At 44.5% G+C, this 16,474-nt stretch overlaps 1 protein-coding gene across 1 annotated transcript in view; it reads right to left on the bottom strand.

Moving 5' to 3' along the window:
- LOC310836611 (synaptotagmin-like protein 2) overlaps positions 1 to 16,474 on the bottom strand; it is a 57,600-nt gene that overhangs the window by 25,498 nt on the left and 15,628 nt on the right. Inside the window, exons 3-4 of the mRNA XM_083722122.1 lie at positions 13,977 to 14,128; positions 1,147 to 1,246 (exon numbers count right to left, since the gene is read on the bottom strand). Coding sequence (XP_083578248.1) covers positions 1,147 to 1,246; positions 13,977 to 14,128 — 252 coding nt within the window. The remainder of the gene's footprint in view (positions 1 to 1,146; positions 1,247 to 13,976; positions 14,129 to 16,474) is intronic.

A 16,474-nucleotide genomic window follows, 5' to 3' on the forward strand; every position in this document is an offset into this window, starting at 1 on the left:
GGCTCACCCCGTCATGAGGATTCGAACCACCGACCTTCTGATCGGCAAGTCCTAGGCTCTGTGGTTTAACCCACAGCACCGGGCTTTAAATATACCTTACTTGCTATCAATAGGCACTGGCAGTTCAGTTAAAGAGGATGGTCCTAATGTATTTAATACATAATAGCTTTTCCTGCTGTCCATACAAGATGACAACAGACTTGCCAGGCCAGGCAACTGTGGGGTCTTGAAGTGCTGGCCTCTGAACTTCAATGCTTCAACCCTCTGGTGGAGACCTATGGGAAAGGCCTTAACTGCAAGCCTTCTTTGTGTGTTCTCACTGATGCCAGATCCATTTCGGACCTTCTCAGACCAATGTGGTGCCAATTGTCTCCTTTTTCTAAGTATGTGTAATTTCATGGGCTAGCAAAGGGGTTCCCAAATTGTGGTCCATGGGCCACTGCTTCGTTTGTGGAGTCTGCAGTGTGTATGTATGTGAACAAAACCTACCCATTTGAATCCTATGGAATTCAAATTAAAATACAATATATAAGAAATAAATTTAAATGTGCTTGTGGGAGGGGGGTTATTGGTTTGTTTTTGTTTTATTACGTATTTTGTATTCTCATTTAGTGTTTTTCTGTTGTGAACTGCCCTGGGGTCTTTGGATGAAGGGTGATAAACAAATTAAATTAAATTAAATTAATAGTAATAGTAATAGTAGCACTAGTAGTAGTAATAATAATAATAATATACACTTTGAAATGATTCAACATATAGCACATCACATCACAATTGCTGCAGCAGGCAAAAAAAAAACACCAACCCCATTAAGTGGTCCACCAAGACCCTCAACAATTTTCAAGTGGTTGGGGTATGTGTGTGTGTGTGTGTGTGTGTGTGGGAGTTTGGGAACCACTGGACTAGCATACACCCCTTGTTGCTTTAGACTTTCTGTGTTGTCTTCTTCCTTCCCTCCCCATCTATATTTAAATTGCAGGTGCTTGGGGCAAATACCTCTCTTTTGATGGTCAGTGAAGTGCCGCATATACAGATGGAACTGTATGAATAAGAATCTCAACAAGTAATATAACACCAATTCCTTGACTGTCACGTTTTTCGTTGACAATGAGTTCCATGTGTGTAGTTCTCTTTTGTTAATATTACCTTTCTTCTTCTGAGACAGCGGAAGGCAAAACTGTTGCTTCTGGTGGTAAGAACGATTTCCTGTCTTTCGGACTCTCTGGGATATGTTCATTATTCTCACCTGTTAGAAAGGAGTCAGTGAGATTAAATCAATTATTTTTTAATGTTGATGGCTGTAGTATTTTACATAAGAAAGTGTTTTCTGTATGATTAATGCCAAGCTAAGGCACATGGCTTCCCCCCAAGAATCATGGGAGCTGTCGTTTATCCCCAGAGCTACAATTCCCAGCACCCTTAACAAACTAGTTCCCAGGATTCTGGAGCTAGAACTGGGATTCTGTGAGCAACTGCCCCATACAGTGGTACCTCTGGTTAAGTACTTAATTCGTTCTGGAGGTCTGTTCTTAACCTGAAACTGTTCTTAACCTGAAGCACCACTTTAGCTAATGGGGCCTCCTGCTGCTGCTGTGCCGCCGCCGCGCGATTTCTGTTTTCATCCTGAAGCAAAGTTCTTAACCCGAGGTACTATTTCTGGGTTAGCGGAGTCTGTAACCTGAAGCGGATGTAACCTGAGGTACCACTGTATTGAAGTTTGGAGGAACTTCCTGCATAGTGAAGTATTCTAGGCTCTGCACTGGCCCTACCCACCTGGGCTGGCCACTGGGACCTTCTAGACAGGGAAAACTATATAAGACTTCCTGTCTCGGCTGGAACCTTGCTTGAGCAACTGTGGTCTTCCTGAGTAGAACTTTATTTGTTTTTGAGCCTGGCTTAGTTCCTCTGTACTGAGTAGTGATAGATTCTGCCCCCTCCCACTGGTTCTGACCCAACTCCAAGCACACAGCTCCTAGTTCCAGCTATGGCTCAGGCTTAAAAGAACAGCAATGGCTGAAAGGACTGGAGGAATGTGCTGATGTTGGGGGAGCAGGGGAGTTATTTGTTCAAGGAAGCAGTGGTTGGGGGAACAGATATCAACTGGGGAGTGGGTAGCATATGGCCCTTGCAGATCAGCTTTGTGAAAACTGCCTTACAGGGTTTAGCCATAACCAGAGACACAGACCACCCTTTTCCCCAGGGTGGCAAGCTAACAAACCCAGCTTGAAAGCTAATCAGGACGTGGCAGAGAGCTGTCAATGAAATTAATCCACTCCAGGATTTTAAGGGAGCTACTTCCTGTTTTGAGTCAAAGTCTTCTGATCTTGGCAAATACAGGAGGAGGCGAAGAGAGCTAATAAAAGGAGGACCCCCCCCCCTTTGTTTGCTCTGGCACAGGAAGAAGCAATGAGTTGGGACTTGTGTTGTACCTACCGGATGAAAGGAAAACAATGCAGCTCACACAAATATTTAAGAGAGCATGGAGGCATCGAAACTACCCAGGTAGGTGCCAACTTGATGTTTGGCAGTAGACCAGGGGTAGGGAAACTTCAGCCAAATGTGGACCTCCAAGCTTTCCATCTGACCCTCAGGACTCTCCCCAGGACACACCCTGTCCTCCCCAGCCACACCCCTCAACCACCCTGCTGCACGCCCTCCTTGAGTGTTTTTGCCTGTCTGGAACTGGTCCTAGGACTCTTGTCTACCTGGAAGAAGGATGGAGAAGAGTGTGTGTAGAAAAGGGGTGGGAAACACTGTTCAATCTGAGGGCCGCATTCCACTCTGGGCAACCTTCTGAGGGCCACATGCTAGTGGTGGGTGGGGCCAGAGTGAGCAGAGCAATCCATGTAAATTTTACAGTTGAAGTACACACACACACACACACACACACACACACACTTTCTATCCTCCACCCAACCAAGCAAAAGGCATTATTAGAATTCAAGGACACATTTCAGCCTGGCAGAAACACTTGGGGTTCAAAGCAGAGCCAGTGAGAAGAAGCATGGTCGAAAGCTGTGAAATGAAGGTACCAAATGCAGCTCTGTCAGAAGGGATTTCCACAGCTTAGGGGCACCCACAGAGAATGCTCTTTCCTGGGTCACCACCTTCTGAGTTTCTGAGGATGGAGGAACAACCAAGAAGGCCTCCTCTACCGATCTTAGCACCTGAGAGGATATATGGAATGAAGGAGGGGGTCTTTAAGGCATTTGGGGCTGGAGTTGTTTAGGGCATTAAACACTAAGATGCACACCTTGAATTAAATGCATTGGTGCAATTGCTATGTTCTTTGGCAAGAGTGCTTTACTCAGTTCAGCTATGTCAGGGGTCGGCAATCCATTCCACAAGCGGCCCACGGGGGTCGTTTAACTGGCCCACGAACCAGACCCAAACCGAGCTGCCCGCTCGGCGAGTCCCCGCGCGCTGCGCTAAACCGGCGCAGCGTGGCAGGGGGACTCGCTTCCGCGGCGCCAGAAATCGCGTCTGCACAGATGCGGATGCCAGAAATTGCGTCTGTGCAAACACAGACACTGGAAATCACAGGCGCATGCACTCACAAGCATGCACAATCTGGCCCACAGAGGGATCTCCGCTGGAGTCAACCGGCCCAGGCGAGGTAAACCTTGCCAACCCCTGAGCCATGTCTTACCAGTTAAGAGGTTCAAAAATGCACACTTGATTTATTGCTATAACAGTGGTACCTCTGGTTATGAACTTAATTTGTCCAGGAGGTCCGTTCTTAACCTGAAACTGTTCTTAACTGGAGGCGTGCTTTTGCTAATGGGGCCTCTTGCTGCCGCTGCACCGCTGGCACAAGATTTCTGGTCTCATCCTGGGGCAAAGTTCTCAACTCGAGGTAACTCTTCCAGGACAGTGGAGTTTGTAACCTGAAGTGTTCATAACCTGAGGCATTTGTAACTCGAGGTACCAGTGTATTTATTATGCTTATAATAATATTGTTTATTACCAGTACTTATTCTGCATCTTTTCCAAGACACAATGGGCAGGTTGCTAGTGGTTCTAATAATAATAGCAATGAACCATCATAAAAACTAATCATAAACACTGAAGTCAGCCCACCCCTGTGTAAATACTCAATGCGTCTAGACTGGGTTACACCATACCAATCAAAAAGGTGCCACTGATCTTGCATTGCACAATATTTGTCCTTTACTGTAACTTTCCTCCCTGGGATCATTACAGAACTAAAACACCCACAATTCACTGGATCAGCAACACATTGAGAAAACTTTAATGCATATCAGGTTGGAGATGAGAAGGATTTTCCTTTTATGGTAAGTTTTGTATCTAAAAGCATTTCCACGAGTTATTTTGCTTGTTTAAAGAAGGTGCTTTCAGTATACTAAACTTGCCATAGGAAATAGTGTCATAGAAGGAAGACAGCTAGAATGAAATGGCAAGTGACACTCTGGCTCACTGTTGCCCAACCAGTTTAACTTGCTTAGTTCTTTGTTGTGTTAAAGGTCCAGCTCTTCAAAAACTATAACCGCTTTAACAATTTTAGTATCCAGTTGAAACAAAGACCTGATGAACAGTAGAACTTTGGAGATGCATCAATCCAAGTAATCCAAGTTGCATTTATTATTTTTGCTATGCTCTGTCAACTTCAAATTCTAAAAGTATGTAGGGAACAGTGGTGAAATAGTAAGAGGACACATGGCTGGTGTGCCATGTGGTTCCTAAACTAGCCTGCTCTCCTCACGCAGGGTGGAAGACCCTGCCCCATTGCCAGTGATGACGTAAGACTGAACAACCTGCTGGGCACCTTCTGCAGCCAAATGCCTTGAGCCAGCCCTGCGGCCATGCTCCCAAGCTTAGCAAGGCTATGCGAGCTCCAAGAGAGGGTTATTTATTTCAATCTACTATTTTTATACCTGGGCAGAGCAAATCCAAGCTCATAGTTAGTGAGGAGAGAGCTTAACCATGGGTCCTTGTTTAGATATCACGCTAAGTTAAACTTTGGCTACATTCATATAGGAACAAAAAGAATGGAGAAGGAGTAAAGTGGCTGCAATATCCACTCTGGAAGCCTGCATGCTTGCCCACAGTCTCATTAAACCTAGGTTTGGCTTAGAGCAGTGGTTTTCAACCAGTGTGCCATGGTAGCCTGGGGTGCCTTGAATGATGGTCAGGGGTGCCACGGGCAACACTGGCCTCCATTCCTCTTCCCTTCCCTTCCTCCTCTAATGCCCTCTTGCGTCTCTGCCTCCCAAACAGCTTGCACAGCTGTTTGTTGCAGCAGCCCTGGCTACAAGCTCCCCAGGCGAATGGTGCCTCTGTGCAGGCCAAGGGGTGCTGGTTGCCAGGAGTTGAATCGGCCTCAAAGCAAGCAAGCAAGCAAGCAAGCAAGCAAGCAAGCAGGAGAGGGAGCCCAGCCAGCTAGTCTGCCAGCCCTTGCTGTTGGGAATGGACAGACAAGTCCCAGGCCCTGCAAGGTAATGTGAGGAAACATCTCTCTTTGTGGCAGGGCAAGGCAGCTCAGAGATCAGGGGCGGCAGCAGCAGCTGTCTGAAGGACTCCCAAGGAGAGGGGAGAGGAGAAGAGGCTGAGGAAACACTTCACAAAGGAGGGTTTCAAAAATGGGTGAGAGGCTGCCAGCTCTGCAGGCAAGGGGTGACATCACTGGGCTCCTGATCCCCACAGGGGTGCCGCAGAAAGAATGTAGTTGGTAAAGGGAGCCGTGCACTCAAAAAGGCTTAGAGTGTTTCATGAATTAAGACTCTAGTCTTACAATCTAGAAGTCTATAATTACTATGAAAACTGTTAAGTTTTGTTAAAAAAATGAAATGCCATAGTACTACTGGGCAAAGAGAAGGGCTGGGGATTCAAATGCAATGTTTGCTGCAGTTTAGTTTGACAGTCTCTTCAAGTGACCTTTGGGTTATTATCAGTGATGTGAAAAAGAAAATGCTATTGACCTCGAAAAGAGCAACATTCCTATCTGCTGAGCTATTTAAACATGCACAAGTTCAGGATGACTTCTTTTAAGTACACTTAATATCTGAATGAAACTTTTCATGCAGCCTAACTGTCCATTTCTGAGCACAACATGGTTGGGACCTGAGTACCTGAAGGAATGAATGAATACCTATTCCCACATCAACCTACCCACATGTTGAGGTCAGGGATTAGCAGTTTTGGTTTGCCTCATTTCTGCATCTGTTTCTAAAGGTCACACACATTTCTACATTCCTTTCTCCTAACATACAAGAAATTTTCTCTAGTATAGTGCACTTTTTGTATGTTGTTTTCACATATATTCATTTTGATGCATACCTTTTCATAATTATGATGTTCTGCCCACATTTGTGTTTAGCGAACTGGATTGCAAAATTCAGAGATGTGTTTCTGTTTGTAAGGATGGGTGAGAAATGTGATTCACTTAGCATCTTAAGGCAAACTTACCTGATTTGCACTTTCCTTCTAAATTTGTAGTTCTCTGAGTTTTGCAATGCAGTTCACCAGCAAGATAATGTGTGCAGAAATGCATGTTCTAGGGTAAAATGCACTATATTAGGCAAAGCTGCTATTCATCTAACAGTGCTACAATTCCCAGAGGTCCCTGGGAAAAGGAATTGATTATTAAACCACTCTGGGAATTGGAGTTCTTTGAGGGGAACAGGGATCTCCTAACAACTCTCAGAACTTTTAATAACACAGCAAATTTAGGAAATATTAAAATCACAGTAGGTGAAATATAAAACCTGCGACGTAAAGATTTAGTGAAATAAACTGCAGAGAGATATGGGGTCTGAACAGCCCAATCTGAGATGGAGGGAAGTCAATTATTGTTTTAAAGTAGATTCGTCTGTTTAATTGTTACGTGTGTTAGTTTTTGGTCTTTTCCTTTTGGTTTTCTTTCTTTCGTTTGTGTGTTGTCATGTTCTATTTCTAATGTTTTATGTCTTTTTTTGTGCAGTGAAGAATTCAATAAAAAGATATTTTTTTAAAAAAGAACTTTTAATAACACAAATGGTTGGGTTTATTTTTGTCCCACTTTTGTTTTGCTGTGGCCTCTCTGAACAGGAATAATCTGGTTGCCCCGAGGAAGCATAAAAAAACAAACAAAAGCAGAATATTCATCACTAATGCACTATTACTGTTTCCAGAATGTATTGCAAAATACATACATATCCTTAAGTATGTGCAATACTTGGATGGAGTGGGAGAGAGAGAGAGATTGTTACCTGCTACCACAATCTCTGACAGGTGAGAGATTCCAGGGGTTCCAAGCATTTACACAGGGTTAAGTTTCCGTGGAATGAGGGTCAATGGAGACTGTGGTATCTTTAGGATATATGGTTTATTTACACACATACATACAAACTGAGCCTACAATGGAGGGGCTTGCAGCAGGGCCTTGCTTCTCTCATAGTTTCAGCCTTGGAATCAAACATGAATCAAACACAGTTCTGTCTCTATGGCTTCCACCTGCTTCTAGCTCAGCTAACACCCACACACTGGCCCCTGAACTTCAATATACCAGCCAGGTGTGTGTGAAGCCCACCCATTAGCCTGTGATTATGGCGCTTAATTGCCCAGACAAACAGTAATTGCTTAGATGAAGGGACTAATGACAGTACTTAGCTGGTAAGCTACGGCCATTATCTTGCAAAGGAACTTGTTCCACGAGTTCAAAAATAAACTCAACCATTAGATTTTAATCCATGCTGGATCCAGGGCCATGCAAACTGGCCCCCTCAAATGAACTATATATGTGAGAGAGAGTGAAAGTGAGTGAGAAAAGTCAGGTGAGATGTTGGACAACACTTATTTCAGTTTTATTCTGTATATAAGCGCATATGTACACAAGCAGCAGTTGACAACAGATTGCAGGTAGGGTGGAGGGCTCAATTCACCTACTGTGTACATCCAGAAAATCCTGTTGTCAATCCATAGCTCTGAAGTAAATCCTGACAGCAAAAATCAGAATTTGTCTCCACCTCCAGCCAGGAAGCGGTCTAAATTTGCATCTTTATGTAAAAAGTAAAATGTGCAACTTTCTGCTATGGGGCTGGATCTTTTAAGTACCTAGCATCACTGTGATACCAGGTTGTTGCCAGTGTTAGTATCTGTCTTGTCTCAGAAAACAATGGAGGAGGAAAGTCAAATCGCTGGAGTCACAGTGCCTGCTGTGGCTGTAGAGACTAATACGGAAGAGACATATTTTATTGCAGCTGGGGGAGATGAAGGTGGCTGGTTATACTACTCCAGATGCACCATGACCTTTCTTTTCTCTGTGCTCCTTCCAATGGCCATTCCTCCTCTGGTCACCACTATGGATGCACAACCTGTCTGTCTGTCTCCAGGCACTGTGGTTGTCTGCAAGGGATTCCCATACGGCGGGGTTAATGTTGCCAGCCTTCATGCCATACTTGCAGACATCTTGTAACGCAGAGTTGGTCTTCCAGTTTGGCCTGGTGCCAGCAGCCAGTTCCCTGTACTGTCTTTGGGGATCCTGTCATCTTCTATTTTGTCGACAAGACCAAGCCAGAGTAGACATGGTTGACAGGAGTGTGAACATAATGGGACTGTGGGCTTTGGAGAGCACATCTCTTGAAACTCTCTCCTGCCATGGGATACCTCAAATCCTCCTGATGCAGCACATGTGAAAGGCATTGAGGCACCACTTCGGATGGTTATAAGTTGTCCATGACTCACTTCTATAAAGCAGGGTGCTCAACATACAAGCCTGGTAGACCTTCATATTAGTATTAACATCACATTCTCCCATGCCCTTTTGGAGAGGCAACCCATAGCCATAACTGCCTTGCCAATACGCTAGTCCTACTCATCATCAATGGAGGGGTTGCTGGTTATGATGAAACCCACAGAAGACAAAATCATCTACCACCTCATCAAGTGTGTGGTCACCAATGCTGATTGGTGTGCTAGTGGTATCCTGACCCAAGATGTTGGTCTTTGTCAGACAGAAGGTAAAACTGAACTCCCTGCAGACTTGGGCAAAACAGCTGATGAGTCTCTGCAGGGCTTCCTTGGAGTGCACTGTCAAGGCTGAAACATCTGCAAAGAATAAGGATAAGGACCCGCCACACTTTTGTCATGGCCCAGAAACATGCCCTGTTGCTCCTTGAATGAAAGTACATACCATCTTCAATTGAGCTGAAGCATAGGAGAGCACTAGGGAGAAGAATATGCCAAAGAGAATTGGGGTGAGAACATAGCCCTTTTTAACACTGCTCTTTCTAGGGAAGGCATCAGAGGATGAATGGACGTCATCATGGATGGTGCTGTGCATGTTCTCCTGGAAGGACACAATCTTCTTGTGGAGCTTAGGTGGGCCCTCTAGCTTGTTGAGCAGTGTGAATGGTCTTTTTCAGCTGACAGAGTCATAGGCCTTTGTCAGGTCTATGAAGGCGATGTAAAAGGGGTGTCTCTGCTCTCTGCATTTCTCCTGCAGAGGCCTACAACTCCCTGGCTTCAGAGGGAGTCAGAACCTGCAAAAGTTCTGTGAGTCAGAACCTGCAAAAGGAAATACTCCTACAGGCCTTCTCCTCGAGTTTCTTGGAGGGAAGGGGGAGTATAAATGACACACATTTCCTCACTGGGAAGATAGAAGTACATGCATGTGTAGACAAGATTCCCACAATGCACAATATGCTATGGGAGAACAGGGCAAAAAGTAGTATCCTCCCTGAAAACCTCCCTCCAGAGTACTTAGTAAGGCTCTGGATTCCTGGAATCAACACCTAACCTTTTTCAGATTCTACTGTGTTCCATCCTCACTAGAAAGAAAGAAAATGAATTCGTCTGGAGGCTGGGCAACATTGCTCAGCAGCCCTGTAATATTTCAGCCAAGGCTTAATTGGCCTGCCTCTGTGATCATATGAATCATCCCAAAGTGTTATTACCCACCAGTGCACCCTGATAGCAAAGTGCCAAATTCAGGCTGGCGGGATTTGGATTCAAGCCCAGATTTAATGATCTACCTCACAAAAGCTCCGTCAGGTCGGATTTGTTCCATTTCAAAAAGTGCTGTGCATTTCCAAGCAAAGTGCAAGGCAATAACCCCCCCCTCTTTCTTTTTTCCTGGAAAAAAGGCAAGGCCCCAGAATGCCGCAGAAGAGTACATTATGGTTCCCCTTCAGTGTTCTAGAAGAACATTCACTTGCACTTGTTTTGCTCTCACAAGTAGGGACAGTTTGGTTCAGTGGTTAGAGCTCTGGACTAGGGCAATGGGAGTCCAGAGTTCATATCCCTGCTCAGCCAGGAAGCTCTCCTAGGCCAGTTACTGTATCTAGGCCTAGCCTATCTCACAAGGTTGTTGTGGAGATAAAATGAGAAAGGGGAGAACCAGTGGCGTAGCGTGGGTTGTCAGCACCCGGGGCAAGGCAAGTAATTTGCGCCCCCTAACCTGTGGATTTGCGCCCCCTAACCCTAACCCCCAGATGTTGCGCCCGGTGCGGCCGGGCCCCCTGCACCCCCCATGCTATGCCACTGGGGAGAACCATATACTAACTATCTTGAGTTCGTTGAAGGAAAGGTGGGATATAAATGTTGTAATAAAACTATCATCATCATCATCCATCTTCTCTATTACACTGGTTTCCAAAACAGATTATATTTAGATCCAATAAGGTGACAATACTTGTGGGAGTGCCAGATCACCTCATCTGTCTCCTGAGAAATCTCTATGTGGGACAAGAAGCTACAGTTAGAACTGGATATGGAACAACTGATTGGTTCAAAATTGGGAAAGGAGTACGACAAGGCTGTATTTTGTCTCCCTGCTTATTTAACTTATATGCAGAATTCATCATGCGAAAGGCTGGGCTGGATGAATCCCTAGCCGGAATTAAGATTGCCGGAAGAAATATCAACAACCTCAGATATGCAGATGACACAACCTTGATGGCAGAAAGTGAGGAGGAATTAAAGAACCTTTTAATGAGGGTGAAAGAGGAGAGCGCAAAATATGGTCTGAAGCTCAACATCAAAAAAACGAAGATCATGGCCACTGGTCCCATCACCTCCTGGCAAATAGAAGGGGAAGAAATGGAGGTAGTGAGAGATTTTACTTTCTTGGGCTCAATGATCACTGCAGATGGTGACAGCAGCCACGAAATTAAAAGACGCCTGCTTCTTGGGAGAAGGGCAATGACAGGCCTAGACAGCATCTTGAGAAGTAGAGACATCACCTTGCCAACAAAGGTTCGTATAGTTAAAGCTATGGTTTTCCCAGTAGTGATGTATGGAAGTGAGAGCTGGACCATAAAGAAGGCTGATCGCCGAAGAATTGATGCTTTTGAATTATGGTGCTGGAGGAGACTCTTGAGAGTCCCATGGACTGCAAGAAGATCAAACCTCTCCATACTGAAGGAAATCAACCCTGAGTGCTCACTGGAAGGACAGATTGTGAAGCTGAGGCTCCAGTACTTTGGCCACCTCATGAGAAGAGAAGACTCCCTGGAGAAGACCCTGATGTTGGGAAAGATGGAGGGCACAAGGAGAAGGGGACGGCAGAGGACGAGATGGTTGGATAGTGTTTTCGAGGTTACCAGCATGAGTTTGAGCAAACTGCGGGAGGCAGTGGAGGACAGAGGTGCCTGGCGTTCTCTGGTCCATGGGGTCACGAAGAGTCGGACACGACTAAACGACTAAACAACACAACTTGTGGTAAATTTTGAAGTGCATTTTAATGGCCCCTAGAGCTATGATCCCAGAGGGAGTCCAAAAATGTAGGCAACAGTATAATAGTAGTAGTGGTAGTAACAACAACAACAACAACAACAACAACAACAACAACAACACTTGTACCCTGCCTATCTGACTGCCTTGCCCCAACCACTCTGGGCGGCTTCCAACATATAAAAAACATAATAAAAAAATAAACATTTTGAAACTTCCCTATACAAGGCTGCCTTCAGATATCTTCTAAAGGTTATATAGTTACTTATCTCCTTGACATCTGATGGAAGGGTGTTCCACAGGGAGGGGCACCACTACCAAGAAGGCCCTCTGCCTATTTTATATCCCACCCTTCCTCCCAAAGGGGTCCATGGCAGCAAACAACCAGAGAGAAACGCTAAAAACATCTTAAAAGCACACTTCCCATACAGATGCAGAATGGGAAAGACCTCAACTTAAAAGGCTTGTTGAAAGAGGATGGTCTTCATTAGGTTCCAAAAGGACAAGAGAGATGGCACCTGTCTAATATTTAAGGAGAGGCAACTCCAAAGGGTAGGTGTCACCACACTAAAGGCCCAGTTTCCACACTTTGTGTAATGGGCCTCCTGATAAGACGGTATCAGCAGGAGGCCCTCGCCTGTAGAATGCAGTGATCAACTGGCAATACAAGGCGAGAGACAATCTGTCAGGTATCCTGGTTGCATGCTGTATAGGGCTTCATAACCAGCACCTTGAATGTTGCCCATGTGTTCTGTGTTGATCCCTACACACACCCAAAAGTGTTTAAGGGCAAAGTAGAATACCCTATTCATTAGGATCACCATGACTGCAGTTTTATGCTTAGTTTCCTGGAAATAAAAGTCACTGAAGTCATTGGGGCTTACTTCTGACTGCACAACTTGCAAAACACATTGAGTTTTAATCAAAGATGTTGAGCCAGCTGAAATGCCACCTTTCGCTTTTATTTAGAAATGCAAATCATCTAGCAAAAAAAGTGTTGCCGTTGACCCTGCTCATGCGAAAGCAGAGTCATGCAAAAGCAAGAGAAAACTTGAAGTATTCAGCTACTACTTGATTGCTTTCCTCACTCTGACTTTCCATAAGCCAACCTGATGCAAACAAAAATGAAAGCCTTGTTATCTCCTTTTTCACTTGCTAGAGCAGGGGTAGGCAACCTAAGGCCCGGGGGTTGGATGCAGCCCAATCGCCTTCTCAATCCAGCCCGCGGACAGTCTGGGAATCAGCGTGTTTTTACATAAGTAGAATGTGTCCTTTTATTTAAAATGCATCTCTGGGTTATTTGTGGGGCATAGGAATTCGTTCATTTTTATTTATTTTTTCCAAAATATAGTCCGGCCCACCATATGGTCTGAGGGACGGTGGACCAGCCAAAAGGTTGCTGACCCTTGTGCTAGAGCAAGGAGAGCCTGTCAATTACCCTGACATTGAGGTAGATAATGTCATTACCTGTATTCTGGGAAAGGTCTGCCTCCACTACACCACTGGAAAATACAAATGACTAAACTCCAAAAAATATTCCATGTGCTAAAGCACAGCCAGAATATGAGAATGAAAGTTAATGCATGTGGATTTTAGCTGGGAGGTATAGGTGAGAGAGCAGAAGCGGGAATAACTGTTTCCATCTTGTTTAAAGGAACCCAACATACATCATCCTCTTTCCTACTTTTGGGGCCAGCAAAACCCCAAAACCATTATCCAAGTGTTTGGGTTTCTAGAGCTGCAAATGAAGCAAACTTCAGGTGCCCAAAACATCACTTTGAGTTTTAAACCTTCTTGTATGTTGTTTTGAGGTTCTTTGGCCATAATAATAAATAGAGAAATAATAATGTTGATAATAATAATAGTAATAATAATAAAAGTAGTATTGTCACCATTATTACATTCTTAGTCACTTTTCTCAAAATGACCCAAGGTGACTTACAGGTAACATACCTAGCATGCTTTCTAACCACAGATTGCTATGATGACAAACAATGGTTAGTGCTCCAACAACAGGAATTAGAATTAGAAATTATGAAGGTGGTTTCTGTAAGACACATGTGAGAAGGGAGGAGAAAGGACATGAGCTGTGGTGTCTTTCTGCCATCCAAACAATGTTTTAGAGCAGGGTTTCCCAAAATGGGGGACTCCTGCTGTTTTTGGACTACAATTCCCATCATCCCTGACCAGTGGTCCTGCTTAGCTAAGGATGATGGGAATTGCAGTCCAAAACCAGCTGAAGTTTGGGAAACACTGGTTTAGAGGATCATCTGAACCATGCCTCTGGCTTACTACTGTGTACTTACGGTCAAAGTTACCCTTTTTCTTTTTAATTGATGCTCGGAGTAGTTCTGAGCCTTCTAATGCCTCCTGGAAGCGCTGTGCCTTCACCTCATGGAACCATTGTCCAGTCACAAATTTCTTCTTCTTTTCATCCTTCAGTGAGCCTTCCAATCGCCTTAGCAGAAATGAAAAGGAAAATCAGTGCCAGAGCCTTGCATTTACACAGTGCACAGAGGCACTCAGAGAAAACCTGCATTTTACCGCTGAATTGGAGCAAACAGCAATCTGTGGGAAATCTGATTGCCACTGCTCTGATTCAATAGCAAAACATGTTGTCCCCCGCTCCCCTTAGGGAAAGCACCAGGACCAAAATAATCCAAAACAAAACCACTTGGATACAGATCTGGCAGCCATGAATGTCTGCCTAGAAAAGGGGCACAAAATGAAGTGTGGATGAGCCCTATGTGTCTAGGTAGTCTTGCCTAAAAAAAACCACCTTTTTTTTTGCAGGCGTCAAAAATAATCCAGAGAAGTTGCCTGCCTAATATCAATAAGCAGGGAGTTCCAGAGAGCTTGTGCTGCCACACTAAAATATGTATTTCTCACAGAATATTATATCACACTTGTAAAAGTGCCAGTTTTGCAGTTGAAAGTGGTTGAGGGGCAAATATATATGGTAAGAAAATCCTTCAAATAAAGCGGTCACAAGCTTTGGCAAGCTTTATATGTTACCACCCTAAATCTATCCCAGGAACAAACAGTAACAAATAATTTTATTTCTATTTTTCTACTGGCCAAGCCAAAGTCCTGAATGCAATAACATATCAGTCTGATTTTATTAATTTTGAATGAACATTTTACACCATTTTTTGTATGCCACTCAGAGAAACTCTTTGATTAAGTGGTATATAAAAGTAAAGGTAAAGGGACCCCTGACCATTAGGTCCAGTCGTGGACGACTCTGGGGTTGCGGCGCTCATTTCGCTTTATCGGCTGAGGGAGCCAGCGTACAGCTTCCAGGTCATGTGGCCAGCATGACTAAGCCACTTCTGGCAAACCAGAGCAGTGCACGGAAACACCATTTACCTTCCCGCTGGAGTGGTACCTATTTATCTACTTGCACTTTGACGAGCTTTCGAACTGCTAGGTTGGCAGGAGCAAGGACCAAACAACGGGAGCTCACCCCGTCACAGGGATTTGAACCGCCGACCTTCTGAATGGCAAGTCCTAGGCTCTGTGGTTTAACCCATAGCACCACCCGCATCCCAAATGGTATATTGTTGTTGCTAAATAAAATAAATGAAAAATATATGGGGATGGTTGGGAATGAAGCTTGCCATTGTGAACCCACCCACCCCTCCGTCTTGTATGTACATTCATTCTAAATGAAGAAAACGTCTGTCAGTGAATTATAACTTGTGTTCCTAAGCCAGAACAGAGTTTGCTAAGTCACTACGAACAGCTTAGCCATAGGGAGAGTTTTGCCTTTGGGGGGATATTCCAGACCATGTCTCTGATTGCTCAGAGCTACAATCTCCCAGAGTAGCTTAACAATCAATCCCTCTTCCCTGGGAATTGTACCTCTGGGAATTGTACCTCTGCTTGTGGGTTTCTCACAGGCGTCTGGCTGCCCCCTGGAGAACAAGATGTTGCACAAGATGAACCATTGGTCTGATCCTGCAGACTCTTAGCAAACTACAGCTCCCGAAATTCTTTGAGGGAATCCATTACATTTAAAGTGTTATAATAGTGTTTTGATTGTATAGCATGGATGTGGCCCAGTTGGAGAATGGCTGAAAAGAAATTGGAGAAATTCCCAGCTCACTGCTAACTTAGGACTACAGTTGCTGTAAAATCCTTTGCACGAGTCTCCTAGGGCCAAATTTGTTGGGGTTTTTTGGTGCCAAATAAAAACATTTTGATTTATTCAGGACGTGCAGCATTGTCAGTTGGTTTTCATCATCTCTCCTTCCACTTTCTCTGCTGATTTTATTGCTTTATTGACTTTTTATTGTGTTTCCTCTGCTTGACTATTTTGTGTTTCACTTTTTTATACCGGTGTGCAAATATTAGACTTTATTGGAAGAAGGTCCAATAAAGATTTTCCCGCCAACAAGAAACATTCAGTTTTTGAAAGTAAACGAATAGGTTGGGAAGGTGTCGTTTGTAGAAGGGACAGTAAACCTCCCCCATCCCCTGGGCAGCCTTTGACAACCTGGTCCCCTGCAGGAACTTTGGACTACAACTCCCATCAGCCCCTGCCAGGCCTCTATAGATGTTGCTGGACTACAACTCCCATCACCCCCAACTATCAGGTATATTGGCTGGGGCTGATGGCAGTTGGTTCAACAAACATCTGGAGGAGCACAGTTGCTCCATCCCTGATTTGCAAGAATTCATGATGCGGCAGCCATAAGGGCAGAGATCATCACTATTCCCACACGGGTCATTGAAAGCTGGTTTGGGCTAGGTCATACCAGAGCTATTTTTTCTAGGAAAAGAGGTGCTGGAACTCACCATG

Source organism: Podarcis gaigeae, assembly GCF_964106915.1.
Source record: "Podarcis gaigeae genome assembly, chromosome: Z".
Taxonomy (NCBI): domain Eukaryota; kingdom Metazoa; phylum Chordata; class Lepidosauria; order Squamata; family Lacertidae; genus Podarcis; species Podarcis gaigeae.